General features: G+C 36.5%; 1 protein-coding gene across 1 annotated transcript; it reads left to right on the top strand.

The window, feature by feature from the left end:
- The first annotated feature begins 12921 nt into the window (after window positions 1–12921).
- Window positions 12922–15238, top strand: LOC147603783 (uncharacterized). Its single transcript, XM_086795875.1, has 3 exons — window positions 12922–13488; window positions 13768–13843; window positions 14297–15238. The coding sequence occupies exons 1-3, from the start codon at window positions 13438–13440 to the stop codon at window positions 14854–14856; spliced, it is 687 nt and encodes a 228-aa protein (XP_086652001.1). The 5' UTR covers window positions 12922–13437; the 3' UTR covers window positions 14857–15238.
- Window positions 15239–15446: the final 208 nt, after the last annotated feature.

Below are 15446 nucleotides of genomic sequence, written 5' to 3' on the forward strand. Positions count from 1 at the left end.
AACTCGGATACCTAGTTGCTTATATATCTAGGTGAGTTATTTTTCTACCCTCACTTTATTGTGTTTTGGATAGTTATCATTAGAAAGGCGCCAATAATTCAATTTCTTTTCTAATGATGTACTCAGAAGGAGTTATTCCTTGATGTAGTCTCAAGTATATAGAGACAGGTTTAGTATGTAAAAGTCTAGATAAGGCCATCTTATTTCTTTTATATGGGATTTTATTCATATTTCCTAGACGGCATACTAGGTTGTTAAGGTATGTATGGGTGGTATAATGGTGGTATGGGACGCTAGTGATCCCTCACATATATTATCTTATGGGATAATTTGGGCTTAAGATTGTTGCTTTGCTTACATCACTTAGCATGTTGTCCTCAACATTCAAAGACAATCTCATTTTCTAAATTCACTAGAAGTTATAGTGTGGGCATTCTCTAGATAAACATCTTTTATCTATAGCCTGCATGTTTTGATGAGGGTAATCTCATTGGCATTTTTACTTGTTGAAATCTCTTTCTTTAGAGTTCAAACAAGTTTATCTTGTTGTGTTCGGATAAGGAAATTCGGATTCTTCCTTTGTTGGCATTTCTTTCTCTAGTTCTGTATTTTAGGTGATTTATATAGTCAACCTGATTGTTTACGGATGGACATGTGTAACTCATCGAGACGTTGATGACTCTCTATGTTGATATGGGTAACTTGGGATGTCGATTATTCTATATGCAGATGTGGGTATGTCAGGGCGCCGATGAATCCCTGGTTTCTGCTGTTATAATGCCATGTTTTCCTACTTTATTATTCTGAATGGTTTACAACGAGGAAGTTACTTTGAATGTGAATTGCTCTGATCATCCGCAGTCTGATGGGCAAACAGAGTGTATGAATCAGATTGTAGAGGATATGCTTCATGCATATGTCTCTAGAAAATCATCATATTGAAAAAAATATCTTCCAATGATGGAATTTACCTATAATAGTTTTAAATATACAGCTATTGGTTTTAGTCCGTGCATACTTATGTATGGATATCAACCTAGGGCACCTATTGATGTCGGTCTTAAGGACATTGAGCTTGATGTATCGAGGAATTTCTTGGGTGATATGCAAGAAATGCTGACCAAAGCTCGGGATTCTATCAGGAGTGCTCAAGATAGGGCACAATTTTATGTTGATAAGGGATGCTCATCTCGGTCTTTTGAACTAGGAGCGTTAGTTTATTTTAATGTTCCTAAAGATTCTCAGACTTTGTGAATGGAAAAATTCTTGAATTTATCTCCTATATATTGTGGTCCATTTCGAGTTATACATCGGATACGGTTGCGTATGAACTAAACTATCTCCAATTGTTAGAGTTCATCCAGTCTTTCATATCGATAGATTGAAAGGGAAACTGGGAGGTGAGGATAACACAGTTACTCCTCAAGAACTCGTTGAAGTCGAAGAATTATCCTATGTTCCACATAAACCTGATAAGGTACTTGAATTCAGAGAAAGAAAACTTTGTAGTTGACTAATCCCTAAGGTTAAAATTAGGTGGAAAGATAGGGAAATAGAGGATTTGACTTTGGAGTCGGTTGATATTGTTCAGTGCAGTTCTTCTTCTTTTCATTGCAAGAGTGCAATTTTTTGAGAGAGGAAAAGTATGTTATATGTACATTATGTGTGCTATATTATATGCACATTATGTGTGCATATACTAGGAGGCTAATCCACATTAGGTTTGTGAGCATGGGAGCATGGGAACAAGCTCTAGTGGAGCATGGGTTAGGACTAACCTTAAGGGTTAAGGTTAGGGTCAGGCATCCAAGGGTCACACATGGGAAATGGAAAGTCAAGAGTCACTTGAGGGCCCTCCTATATAATAGGGGCATGGGGCACACTCAAGGGAGGCTTGGAGGCTTGGGCTTATGAGGCCAAGGCTATGTTATGCTCTCTTGTGTAGAGGTTCATATCTACTCATCTACCATTTCACACTATAGCTACATGCTATCGGATTGGAGTTATACCTCTTGATGGTATGGGACATCAAGGTAGAGGTATGATGTATTTCATTATTATTCATGTGTGCATCCCTTGGGCTCGGGGGTGGTTGGGTGGTTGAGTTTATGCTTGATTTATGCATGTTTATGCATAACAATTATCTAGAGAGATCTTAGGGTTTTAACAGTTATTTCTCATGATAGTTGGTTTTTTGTAGCATATACTATATGCACATGAATAAATATGACTCCTTGGACATGTGGAGCACTCAAGGAATAGAGAAGCCCCCTATCAAGCAAGGATGTTTACTTCAAAAACACTCGTCATGTGGAAGAAAAGAATCTCACAAATTTTTTGGAGGAGATGTTCAATTGGTTTTTTTGATATACCTTTGGAAGGTTATTAAACATGGAGAGGTCACAAGCATCCAAGCTTGCCAAGGCTGTCCGAAAATCCAAGAAGGCATCAAATTTTGAGAAGTTGTGGAAGTAAACATGTACCCCTATTTCCCATGCTACTTGGTGCATTGACAATGAGAAGACATGAAAAGTGTTGGGCGAAAGTTGTCGTGTAGCTTATATAATTGTTGCATGTGTATAGCATAGGGGTACCATCACCAACATAGGTGTGCAAGAGTAGTGTGTGCATTGATAAGGAAGTGGATGCCCAGTGCCATGGTAGGGTTTTGCTTCTATCTTGAGATCTTTACCTTAATTTCTTCCATCATGCCTTTTCATTTAGGTTTTTTTAGCTAGGATTATGGTGGGCCTCAAATATAGAGACAAGCTCCAAAGCACTTTGTCAATTACCATTTTGCTAAGCGTTGTTAGTAGAGTACACCACCCATATCCCTCATACATATTACTTGCGATGGCCTCATCAAATGTTAGCATTGAATTTGTTGTTAGCCGTATCGCAAGGGAGGTCACCAATGCATAGGTCAAGAAAAAGACTGTAGATGGTGCACAAGCATGGAAAGGTCTCAGATCCTTACCACTTTCTGCTGGTAGTGATGATGATATAATTCTCAAGTGCAAACCAAAGTGGTGGGCTTAATTGCGATATGGCGAGCCCATGTTTTATTGATGATGCATCCAAGGTCTCTTGCTTGAGGAAGTGCAGAAGGGAACGAACGCCGTTTGCTTACTTTGTGCGTTCACCCCGAAGGACAAGCCAAGTCCATGGAAGTAAACTAGATTGTGTACTTCTTGTTAGTATATTTTAAGTCATCTTAAAAATATTATTCTACCCTCTTAGATGATTCGGGGATGCTTGGATTATCTTTGCATCATGCCAAATTATGTTAATATCATGGGTGATACCATTATAAATATTAATACGTTTGGTTGATATTGACGTATGCTTGGGGTCTCCAATGTTTGTTTCAGTTGGTTTGTATATAGGGGTGATTCCTGGGTTACTTATGCCTGGCAAACATGTGTGTGATGATGGTTTGTATGCTTATGGAATATTTATTTCACCAATTTATTGTTGGTTATTTTATAGGTGGAGGATTCCGAGGATTGAGGAGAAGTCGCACTACTTGGCAAACCATTTTTGTAAACAAGTTTGTAAATACATGTGCTAGCTTGCATACATTTTGATTTATTTTGTAAAAGTTATAGTTTATCAAGCATAGACTTGATCTTTAATATTTGGTAAAGCTTGATATGCTTTAAACCCAAGCCTCAATTTATGGGCATTATATTTTTGAAGATAAGAGAGTGTCGTGCAGAAAAGCACTCCTTTTTATATTTTTGGAGGCTATGGCCTAATTTGGAATAAAATATCTCGTAAATACTCATTAAGGTTAGGGTCAAACATGGAAAATGGAGTCAAGAGTCACTTGAGGACCCTCCTATATAATAGGGGCATGGGGCACACTCAAGGGAGGTTTGGGAGGCCAAGGCTATGTTATCTTGAGGCCAAGGCTATGTTATCTTGAGGCTTAGGCTATGGTCTCTTGATGTTAGCTTGAGGCTAGGTTATGTTATGCTCTCTTGTGTAAAGGATCATAACTACTCACCTACCATTTCACACTATAGCTACATGCTATTGGATTGGAGTTATACCTCTTGATGGCATGGGACATCAAGGTAGAGGTATGATGTATTTCATTATATTTCATGTGTGCATCCCTTGGGCTCGGGGGTGGTAGGGTGGATGAGTTTATGCCTGATTTATGCATGTTTTTGTATAACAATTATTTAGAGAGATCTTAGGGTTTTAACATTGGTATCAGAGCAATCTCTAGTTAATTGTTATTTTTTCTTTTTTATTGTATCTTTTGGGGGTATTTTTGAAGTAAATTTTAATATTTACTAAATAAAAAATACTATTTTATTAATTTTTGTTGATGATTTGTACATGGAAAGTCGATATGGTGACCGGATCACACGTGTTACTACTATTCAATGGACGAATCGACGTTGCCGGGGAATTTTGTGAGTTTAATGCTATTTTTCTCTATTTTTGTGCTTCAAAATAAGCATTAATGGAAAGTTTTATGAAAATAACACATATTTTATTGTGGATATTTTTGGTAGAATGGATTCCCTAAATTTCTAGAATTTTAAGAATTTTTTTTTCCAAAATTTTTAAGATTTCTTTTGAGCATTTTTATGGTTAAAAATATACTTTTTAATACATTTTTACGGGTTTTTCCTCGGGTATGCGATCAAATTTTTATTGATTTTCTGCTGAAATACAGTAGGAGGTAGCATGTTGATGCATTGAATGCTCTCCCATGTGCGTGGGACCCTCTTCGTCTCTCAGTTCTGAATTTTCTTCTATTTTTCTCTCGCGTGTATAAACACCTCTTAAAAAAGTATATATTTTTATTAATATTAATCATAATAATGATTAAAATGGTTAATTAAAAAATTAATCAATATTAATCTCTTTGTTAACAGAGAAGGAGGGAGTGAGAAGGAGGGAATGAGAAGAGTGGAAGAGAGGAGAGGGATCCTCTCTCTCCATCTGTCTCACGTCGCAACACAGGGGGGCCGCTACTCTACGCTGGGTAAAAATCGCCACCTCCCTAAAACGTTTTTAAAAAAAAACCTCAGTTAAAAGGTTTTCTTTATTAGCTTCAAAATATATTTTTTTTAAAAAAGTTTTTTTTTCAAAAAAATCTTCTCAAGGCTTTTAAAAAAAACTTGAAAAAAAGGAAAAAAAGAGATGTTATCTGAAAATTTTTTCACTAAATTTTTTTTTCTTGGAATCTCTTGGCTTCCTGTAGTCCTGGGAAACCTTTTGGCTTTCCGAATTCCGAAAAATCTTTTGACCTTTCGGATTTCGAAAACTTTTGACCTTTCACATTTCGATTTTTTTTTTGTCTTTTCATTTTCTCGAAATTGTTGGCTTTTCGTATTTTGGGAAAATCGTTGGGATTCCAAAAATTTTTGACCATTCGTATTCTAAATGCGTTCGGAGTAAATTAAAATTTTTGGACCATTCATATTCTAAATGCGTTCGGGATAAATTAAATTTTTTAAAAAATTCTTGAAAATTAGTGAAAAATTAGACAAAGGTTATTTTAAATTTCTGAAAAATGTGGGGTTGGTGTTTGGCATGTGGTGTGTCCATTCGGGTGCCCGCGTGATTATTCAAATTTCTTTAAAAATATATTTTTAAACTCAAAAATTTAGAAAATCCATTAAAATTATAAATTTTCATTGGATTTGAGAATTGTCGGGCGAAACTAGAAATTTTATAAACGATGGGATTCTTAGAAAAAATAAGAAATATTTTAGAAATTATTTTTAGAAATCTTAAAAATTGATATTTTTAAAAATATTAATGGTGTTTTGGCAAATCTAAATCACTAAAAAGTTTCTGGAAAAATATAGGTTTGGAATGCCATAAGATAGGTTTGGTGGAATTCAAGATTATTGTATTTTGAGGTCCTTAAAATTAGAGAAAATTAGGAAAAAATCATGTTAATTCTTTTTCTCGAGAATTTTAATATTTTCGAGGGTTATTTAATGTTGAAGTACATTTTCTCGTGCTGACATTAGATACATGTGGGTTATTCGCATATTATTAATACGATTGTACCTCGTATTAGTAGTTATTTTTGTTTGGATTAATTCTAAATGATGTTTTCATGATTTTTTACCATTGTTTAGCCATTCTTTTTAGACATGTTCCTTAATTTCTTTTGATGGCTATAATTTGCATTCAAAGTGTATTTCACCTTTGACACTTTTTCATGATAATTTATTTTGTACTTGTTTAAGTATGGTTTGTGCTTAATTTCTTAAGCCTAAGATAAATTATATCATTGGTCAGTTGATCGGTTTATTTTGATGGATTTTATTGGATGTTTTTCAAGTTTTATTTGGACTCATCAGGTTCTGCCTAGATCACTTATGTCTAGGGGTTTTTTATTGAGTGCTACACACATGTGTTTCACTTGCTTACTTTGAAGATTTGTTTGAGCGACACTACGTTCATATACTCCGGAGTGATGAGTTGGCCACTAATTTTAATGCTTCTTTTGGCATGATTAGTGACCATTAGATGTCATGCATTGATTTTTATGATCAACTATGGTTTTTATGGATTCGAGGAGATTTTTATGATCAACTATGGTTTTTATGGATTCGAGGAGATTTTATGCTTTTATCCATGGTTTTGGAGTATATTTCTTGTACTTTTGTACATATTCCAACTTAGATATCTAGTTGCTTATGTATCTAGGTGAGTTATTTTTCTACCCTAGCTTTAGTGTCTTTATTGGGTAGTTATCATTAGAATGGCACCAATAATTCAAAATTCTTTTTTAATGATGTACTGAGAAAGAGTTATTCCTTAATGTGGTCTCATGAATATAGAGATAGATTTTAGTATGTGAAAGTCTGGGATAAGGCCATCTTATTCCTTTTATACAGGATTTTATTCATATTTTCCTAGACGGCATACTAGGGAGTTTCAAATTGTTAAGGTATGTATGGTTGGTGTCATGGTGGTATGGGACGCTAGTGATCCCTCACATATATTATCTTATGGGATAATTTGGGCTCAAGATTGTTGCTTTGCTTACATCACTTAGCATGTTGATCTCAACATTCAAAGACAATCTCATTTTCTAAATTCACTAGAAGTTATAGTGTGGGCATTCTTTAGTAGATAAACTTGTTTTATCTATAGCCTACATGTATTGATGAGTGTAATCTCGTCGGCATTTTCACTTGTTGAAATCTCTTTCTTTAGAGTTCAATGAGTTTATCTTGTTGTGTTCGGATTAAGGAAATTTAGATTTTTCCTTTGTTGGCATTTCTTTCTCTAGTTTCGTACTTTAGGTGATTTATACAGTCAACTTGATGGTTTACGGATGGACATATGTGACTCATTGAGTCATTGATGACTCTCTATGTTGATATGGGTAACTCGGGACACCGATAATTCCATGAGCAAATGTGGAGTACATCAGGCCGCCGATGGATACCTGGTTCCTGTTGTTATAATGCCATGTTTTCCTACTTTATTCCGAATGGTTTACAACGAGGAAACTACTTTGAGTATGAATTCTTATGATCATCTGCAGTCTGATGGGAAAACAGAGCGTATGAATCAGATTGAAGAGGATATGCTTCGTGCATATGTCTCTAGAAAAGCATCAAATTGGAAAAAATATCTTCCAATGATGGAATTTGCCTATAATAGTTTTAAACATACGACTATTGGTTTTAGTTCGTTCATGCTTATGTATGGGTATCAACCCAGAGCACCTATTGATGTCGTCTTAAGGACATCAAGCTTGATGCATCGAGGGATTTCTTGCGAGATATTCAGGAAATGCTGATCGAAGCTCGGGATTCTATCAGGAGTGCTTAGGATAGGGCACGGTTCTATGCTGATAGAGGACGCTCAACTTGGTCTTTTGAATCAGGAGCGTTGGTTTATTCTAATATTCCTAAAGATTCTGACTTTGTCAAAAGAAAAATGCTCGAATTTATCTCCTAGATATTATGGTCTATTTCGATTTATACATCGGATTGGCACGGTTGCGTATGAACTTAAACTACCTCCACATGTTAGAGTTCATCCAGTCTTTCATATCAGTAGATTGAAAGAGGGAAACTGGGAGGTGAGGATAACACAGTTACTCCTCAAGAACTCGTTAAAGTCGAAGATTTATCCTATGTTCCACATGAACCTGATAAGGTACTTGAATTCAGGGAAAGGAAACTTTGTAGTTGACTAATCCCTGAGGTTAAAATGAGGTGGAAAGATGGAAAAATAGAGGATTCAACTTAGGAGTCGGTTGAGATTATTCATCGCAGTTCTCCTACTTTTCTTTGTAAGAGTGCAATGTTTTGAGAGAGGGGAAGTATGTTATATGCACATTATGTGTGCATATACTAGGAGGCTAACCCACATTAGGCTTGTGAGCATGGGAGCATGGAAACAAGCTCTAGTGGAGCATGGGTTAGGACTAACCTTAAGGGTTAGTCCTAAGGTACTCAAGGGAGGCTTGGAGGCTTGGGAGGCGAAGGCTATGTTATCTTGAGACTTAGGCTATGGTCTCTTGATGATGTTAGCTTGAGGCTAGGTTATGTTATGCTCTGTTGTGTAAAGGATCATAACTACTCACCTACCATTTCACACTATAGCTAATGCTATTGGATTGGAGTTATACCTCTTGATGGTATGGGACATCAAGGTAGAGGTATGATGTATTTCATTATATTTCATGTGTGCATCCCTTGGGCTCGGGGATGGTTGGGTGGATGAGTTTATGCCTAATTTATGCATGTTTATGCATAACAATTATCTAGAGAGATCTTAGGGTTTTAACAAGAAGGATATACGAGTTCTCATTGCTTGGATTAGCCAACTAGATGACTGTTGGCGAAAAGTTCTCCGAAAAAGATAAAATTAAATATGCTTGTAATCATTTAAATTAGAGTGCGGCTTTATGGTGGAACATGATTAAGCAAGGCAAACATCGATCTTCAACATGGAAAGAGTTTCAAAAACTCTTAAAGAAACATTTTCTACCATCGCAATACAAAGCTAAAGCATGTCAACGATGGGACAATCTGTGCCAGATTGATAAAGAGAATGTCCAAGCTTATATCGACAAGTTTTATGATATTCTTTTTACAGGTTCAAGTTATTGAAAAAGTCAAGGAAAAAGAGCAACGTAGAAAATTCATTGCTCTGCAAGACTTAAGTCTACCATTAGGGCTGATGTTAATATATTTCAACCACACGACCTTAGCACTGCTATGGACCTTGCCCTAAATTCAGAACGTAAAACAGCTACATCTAGAGATTTCAAGATTCAGGATAAATCTTTTACAAAATCTACAAAATCTTCTTTCCCTACTAGTACTTTTGATAAATCCAGGATGCAAAAGTGTAAAGATGTGACTAAAGGAGGTTTTCGGAAGGACAACAACAATAAACCTTCAAATGGACAACCAAAGAATCGAATCTTCAATGCTACAACTGTCATAAGGAAGGACACCTCACGCAAGATTTCCTTGACCAAAAGAAGAATTCCATATCGATGACTTGACTCAATGTTATTGAAGAAGACGATGAAGATTCTTTCAAGAAAGAGGGTAACTCTGATCCCTACTATTCAAATTCAGGTAAGCTTTCAATTTATGTTTTATTGAAAATTCAAGGGAAAATAAAAGGAAAATCAATTTCTATATTGCATGATGATGGTAGTTCGCATGATTTCATTTATGAGAAAGCATTGAAAGCACTTAACTTAGATGCATCGTACTCTAGTTATTACAAAGTAAAGGTTGCATTTCAAGATACTAAAAGTACAATTGCACCAGGGAGTTTAGAGATTTAGAATTACAAATGGGTTTACTAAAAGAAAAGAGAACATTCCTAGTGGCACCTTTACGTATTAGGATGCAAGAGTTTCCTAAGGACGGATTCCTTGACTTTAGGATTTGGATTAATCCTAAAATTTTAGGTTTATTAACACCAATTTATAATTTTAAATAAAGCTCAAGTCTAGGAATAGCATAGGACCACTATTATTGGCTTAGTTTCTTGTTTATGAGCTTGTTAGTGTGAGCAAAAGATTTGATGCCACCCTTAGGTGGAATCATTCATAGTATGGCATGTAACCAGTTTCTCAATTTTGGCCAGTAGGTCGCATGGATTCTTTTACCATAATTGCTCAAGCATGGAGCCATTTGGCTCTTCAGTTTTGGTGGTGAGCTATGGTGTTGTTAATTCAAACTCCTTTGATAAGTTAGTGATCCTATAGCTATGAAGTTGAGCAACTACTAGGGATAACTAGAGTTAGTGGCAAACTAGGGTTAGTGATCCTATGGCCAAGTCTTACTAGGGATAACCAAAGTTAGTGGCTAGGGTTAGTGGGACATGCATTTCGATGGAGAAGAATCCTAAGGATAGATGCCCACACTTATACACATAAAACTTATTTGATAAATTATAATTTAATTTTCTATAGTATTTCGACTAATTTGTATATAAATCACAATGTTTAGAAGCATACGTCCTTGACTTTAGACTCCTCTTGTATGCACGCTTGCACACACACACACACACACACGCACCCATGCATGCATGCACATATGCACATGCGCGTGCACGCGCGTGCACACACACACACACAAATGAAAGGCATCACCACACGTAGGCATACATCATTTTTTTTGCAATAGTTTTGTAGCTTTAAATATATGTCAGTTGAATTTCACTCGTTCACACCTTCTTTGCTCTAAGATTAGTATTATATCATTGTGTATCAACCAATGCATTTCCTTAATAATGAAAATCCTAGCTTTATAAGTACTTTGACAATTTATTTATTTTTATGATCATATGATTATGTCAGTGCAAAATTTATGTTGATAAAAATTCCTCATTATGTTGTAAAATAGTTCACACATCAAGAGGCAAGGAAGGTTGAAGGCTCCTTAAAGAGGGAGGGATGCCAAATCCTAGATAATGATGTGTTTATGGATCATGAGAAATCACATAGATCGTATAAAAAAAAACTAGATCATAATTGAAAACTTACATGTAGATCATTAAAAAAAAGTAGATTGCCTTTTGAACATCAATACAAATCTTTTTCTTTCCAATTATTTAACCAAAAAACACGTTTAATCATGCTTAAGTTAGAACGAGACTCATAAAACATCATGCATAGATAAAAAGAAATCTTCTTGTAAATTTAAGACTATTCATGATAATAATTTTAGTTTGAATCTTTTTCCTGTGCCTCAAATAATCTCCTTGATTGGATGACATGGACTAGGATTGCATCATCAAGACCAACAACTATAGAAGATAGCAAGGAAGGCTCCACCTTGTTTAAATACACACATTTAGTCATTGCTTAATGATCAACCCACTATACATCTTTTTCAAAACTTTATTTCAATATGCAAGACTTGAGATACGCTTTCACCATCATTATATAAATGAATATCTTACATTGCTCAATATCTTTTAGCACATTTGCTTTTGTATGGGTAATAACCAATGTTAAAACAAAATCGTAGGATGATAAATTTGCATGTCATCATCAAAACAACTAGGAGATTCGACTCAACTTTCTAAAAACTGCATTATGGGTAATAACCAACGTTAAAACAAATGGTGGGATGATAAATTTGCATGTCACCTTATTTGGGAATGGGCACTTAAGCCTAGGAAGAGCAAAACAACTAGGAGATTCGACTCAACTTTCTAAAAACTGCATTATGGAACTTCCAATGAACCTATTTCGGGTTAAGGTTACAAGGCAACAAGTTGAAGAATTGTTTATTTGAGATTATTTTTTAAATATTGCCCACATTGCTTGAAACTTGGATTCATAAACAAACTAAGAACCTCATAAACAAAATCTCTCAAATTTGTGATGAATTACAACAAAGACTTCCAAAAAAACTATTTAAATGAACATGAGAATCAATCTTATACTAATAACCTTATTCAAGAGAATTGTCTCCGCATGTAAGGTTCCACTTATTATGACTACCAATATGTAAAACCCATTTAATAAGATTTGTCGTGTCCTAATATTCTGAGTAAGATAGATTTGAGTTTTCTTTGCCTTATTATTGCATGTTATTTATCTTGCATGTTAAAAGAAGCAAAGTGAAGTACCTATTTTGTTACACTAATGACTAGTTAAAGGATTTGTAATAGTACTAAACATATAGATATATACAGGAGGAAGAGCACGATGTAATGTGTTATGTACCATTTGACACTATTTTATATACAAACCCACAAGCTAGTACCAAGTTGGATACTTATCTCTTGCCTTTTAGCCTTTTGACTTATTTTAAGAAGATTCTTCTACTCATTTTTTTTGCACCCAAAAACAACAATAGCATATATTAGAGTATATTAAAAATTAAAATGTTATGGCTTGTTTAAGTTTTCTCACCAGGCATAACTTTTAAGTTTCAAAAATACTTTGTGGATTTGACTCAATTAAGTGGCATGAGTGTGCAAGAGTAGATATTGGTGCTAGATGCCATAAGAAATGTGACAAAGGGTGTAAGGATTTAGAGTGATGTGTGAGGAGTAAGAGTTACAAAAAGCATGTGGACTTATGAAGAAGATAGTGGATGGTGTTGTAGATTCACCTTTCTAATGCTGTTAAGAGTCCAAGGGTGCACTAAAAGAAAAGGATGTAGAAAATAGGATCCAATGGTTGAGAAAATGGCCCTAGAGGAGAGTGTAGGAGGAAAAGGAACACCATGGAAAAGAAGTGTAGGAGAAAAAGGGAACCTTACATAAGGGAAGATACTCACTGGGGCCACAAGGGAGGGGGCTAGGGTATACAAATGGAGGTAAGGCTGGCTTCTTGTTGCAAAGCAAAAAGACTGATGGAGATGGGCGGGGATGCTCGGGGCATAAAGGAGGAAAGGGAAGCAAGGAAAGCAGGGTGAGAGGGGTGCGATGTTAGATGGGAGGCTAGAAGGTACTTGTATGTGAAGGGCAAAGGTGTGGGCTAGTTGGTCCTTCTCAAAGAAATGATGGGTTGTTTACAAATTGGGGCCTCTTGGGACCATACAATCCCATACTCACGAGGCTTTAGTGAAGTGAGTTAATGTTTCAAAAGGTATTATAGTACTAAATAAAGAAAGGAGAATAAATAGTGGTTAATGTTTCAAAAGGGGTTATTATTATTATGGTAATAATAATAGTGGTTTAGCTAAGAAATGCTTTAATTGCTTTAATAGAGGAGACTAATGGTTTACTTAAGTAACAAGGTGGTGGTGTAAATGGGCCTCCTTTATGGGCTATGAAGCGTCGTTTACAGTCCCTGCTTTTAATCTTCCGCTTGCTAGCTCCTTCAAAGCCAGTAAAGCTTTGAAGACTTAAACCAATTTCAAACAGTGAGAGAGCACTCTGTGGTAACACTGAGCTTTCGTATCTGTCTTGTGCTTGCCTTCTTGGCCATGCTTTGAGAGATAAGTTGTAGTAATGGCCAACGACAAGAAATCTGAAGGCGGAAAAGCTCCTGCCAAAGTAGAGGTGATTTGTTTGCCTGTTGGCTCTCCCTTGATCATCCTTTTGCCCCTTGTGTGATTACCCATTTCTTGTTTGCGTCTTTTAATCACATTATGCTCATATTTTCTAACTGTGCCTTTAATCCCCCCCCCCCCCCCCCCCCCGGCCCACCTTTTTTTTACCTTTCTACTCCCTCTGTAGCTTGAAGTGGTGAGCTTGCCGCATGCTTTTGCCTGCTCATTTTGGTTAAATTTGGGCTTTGCTGTGCTTTGTTTACCCACTACCTTCTTCCTTGTTTTTCAGACCACCGTTCTCAAAGTTTTCATACATTGTGAGGGGTGCAAGAAGAAGGTGAAAAAGACTTTGAACAGTGTTGAAGGTAAGCAGCTGCATTTTGAGCAGTGGGGGTTATGAATGATATGAATTTTGGTTTTTTTTTTTTCAAGCTTATGAATAAAACACCATGATGGGTTTGATGCAGGTAGCACTTGATTGGGTTCTTGGTTTCAATACACTTTAGTGGGTTCTGGTTTGGCTTTTTGAAGGGATTATGAATGAAACAACATACTGTATCTTAGGTTTTGGTTGTTTTAGGGTTTTATGAGGGGATGCAATTGAAGCACTCAAATTGGTTTCAAAGTTCAATGTGTTAATTTCAAGGTTTTGGGTTGTTTTGAAGGTCTAGGGTTTCATATTTTAACATCAACGTTTTGGGTTTTTCAAGGCTTTCTAAGGTGTAGGGTTTGATATTTTAGCCTTAGTGTTTTGGGTTTTTCAAGGGTTTTTTAATGTCTAGGGTTATTCCCCCCCTTGTTTTCTTCCTCTTATTCAGGTGTGCACACTGTGGAGGTAGATGGAAGCCTTGGGAAGGTGACTGTGACAGGGACAGTGGACTCCAAGGTGTTGATAAAGAAGCTAGAGAAGGCAGGGAAGGTAGCAGAGGTGCTGCCAAGTGGTGGTGGTGGCAAAGGGAAAGAACAACAGAAGGATCAACAGAAAGGAGAAAACAAAGAGGCCAAAGGAGAGAAATCAGGAGGGGGAGAAACTGAAAAGAAAGGCAAAGGAGGAGGAGGAGGAGGCGGCGGCGAAAATGGTGAAGGGGAGAAGAAAGGCAAAGGCAACAGTGATGGCGGTGATAATAGCAACGATAGCAAGGGCAATAACAGTGGTGGTGGCAATGCAAATAATGGTGAAAGTGGGAAAAAGAAGAAGGGGGGAGGGGGAGGGGCAGGGGGTGGGGGTGGGTCTGATGAAGCTGGCCCTAGCAAAAACACAGCTAACAAGAGCATTGCCCCTATCATGATTGAAACCGGCTACTCTTCCATGGAGTCTGCAGAGTATGCCACCCACATGTTCAGTGATGAGAATGCCAACAATTGCCACATCATGTAGAAGGGCCTTTGCTCAAGCCTGCTGATCAGCTTTGCAGCTTGGTACCCGCAGCTTAGCTTAATTAATTAATCAATTATTATCTATAGCTGCCCGCATTATTTAGTTAGGGTCTGCTACAATTTTTCATAACCCAATTTAGTTACTAGTACTATTGACAAGGCTATGTGGCTTATCCAAGTACTGCTTCATGTGATATGGTCTTCATAGGGATGAAATAAAGCTGCCCTATCGTAGCAACTGGAAGAAATCAGGAGGGCTTTTTTGTTTATTGTAATTAATATATAGAGAAGTACATGTATGAGTGTAGTATTGGAGCATGGATGCCTCTGTTTAAGAGGAGTTTTGATGTAAGTGAGCAATCCAAGTGAAGTTATTTTGAAGACTATGGATACCATTGTAGTTGTGCAATACTGGTTGTGATTTGAGATATTATTAAGGTTATGTTGTGATTAGTTTAGGTAATAGCACTGCAAAACTATCTTTGAAGCTTTGAGAGAGCAACTAAATTGAAGCACATATGTAATTGTGTAGCCACTTGGATGGAATCATAGAGTGTCGCAACGGTGATTAATGACCTGTAGGTCTTAAGC

The sequence above is a fragment of the Cibotium barometz genome, chromosome 63 (genome assembly GCF_041138505.1).
Source record: "Cibotium barometz isolate CiBa-2024 chromosome 63, ASM4113850v1, whole genome shotgun sequence".
NCBI classification, from domain to species: Eukaryota; Viridiplantae; Streptophyta; class Polypodiopsida; order Cyatheales; family Cibotiaceae; genus Cibotium; species Cibotium barometz.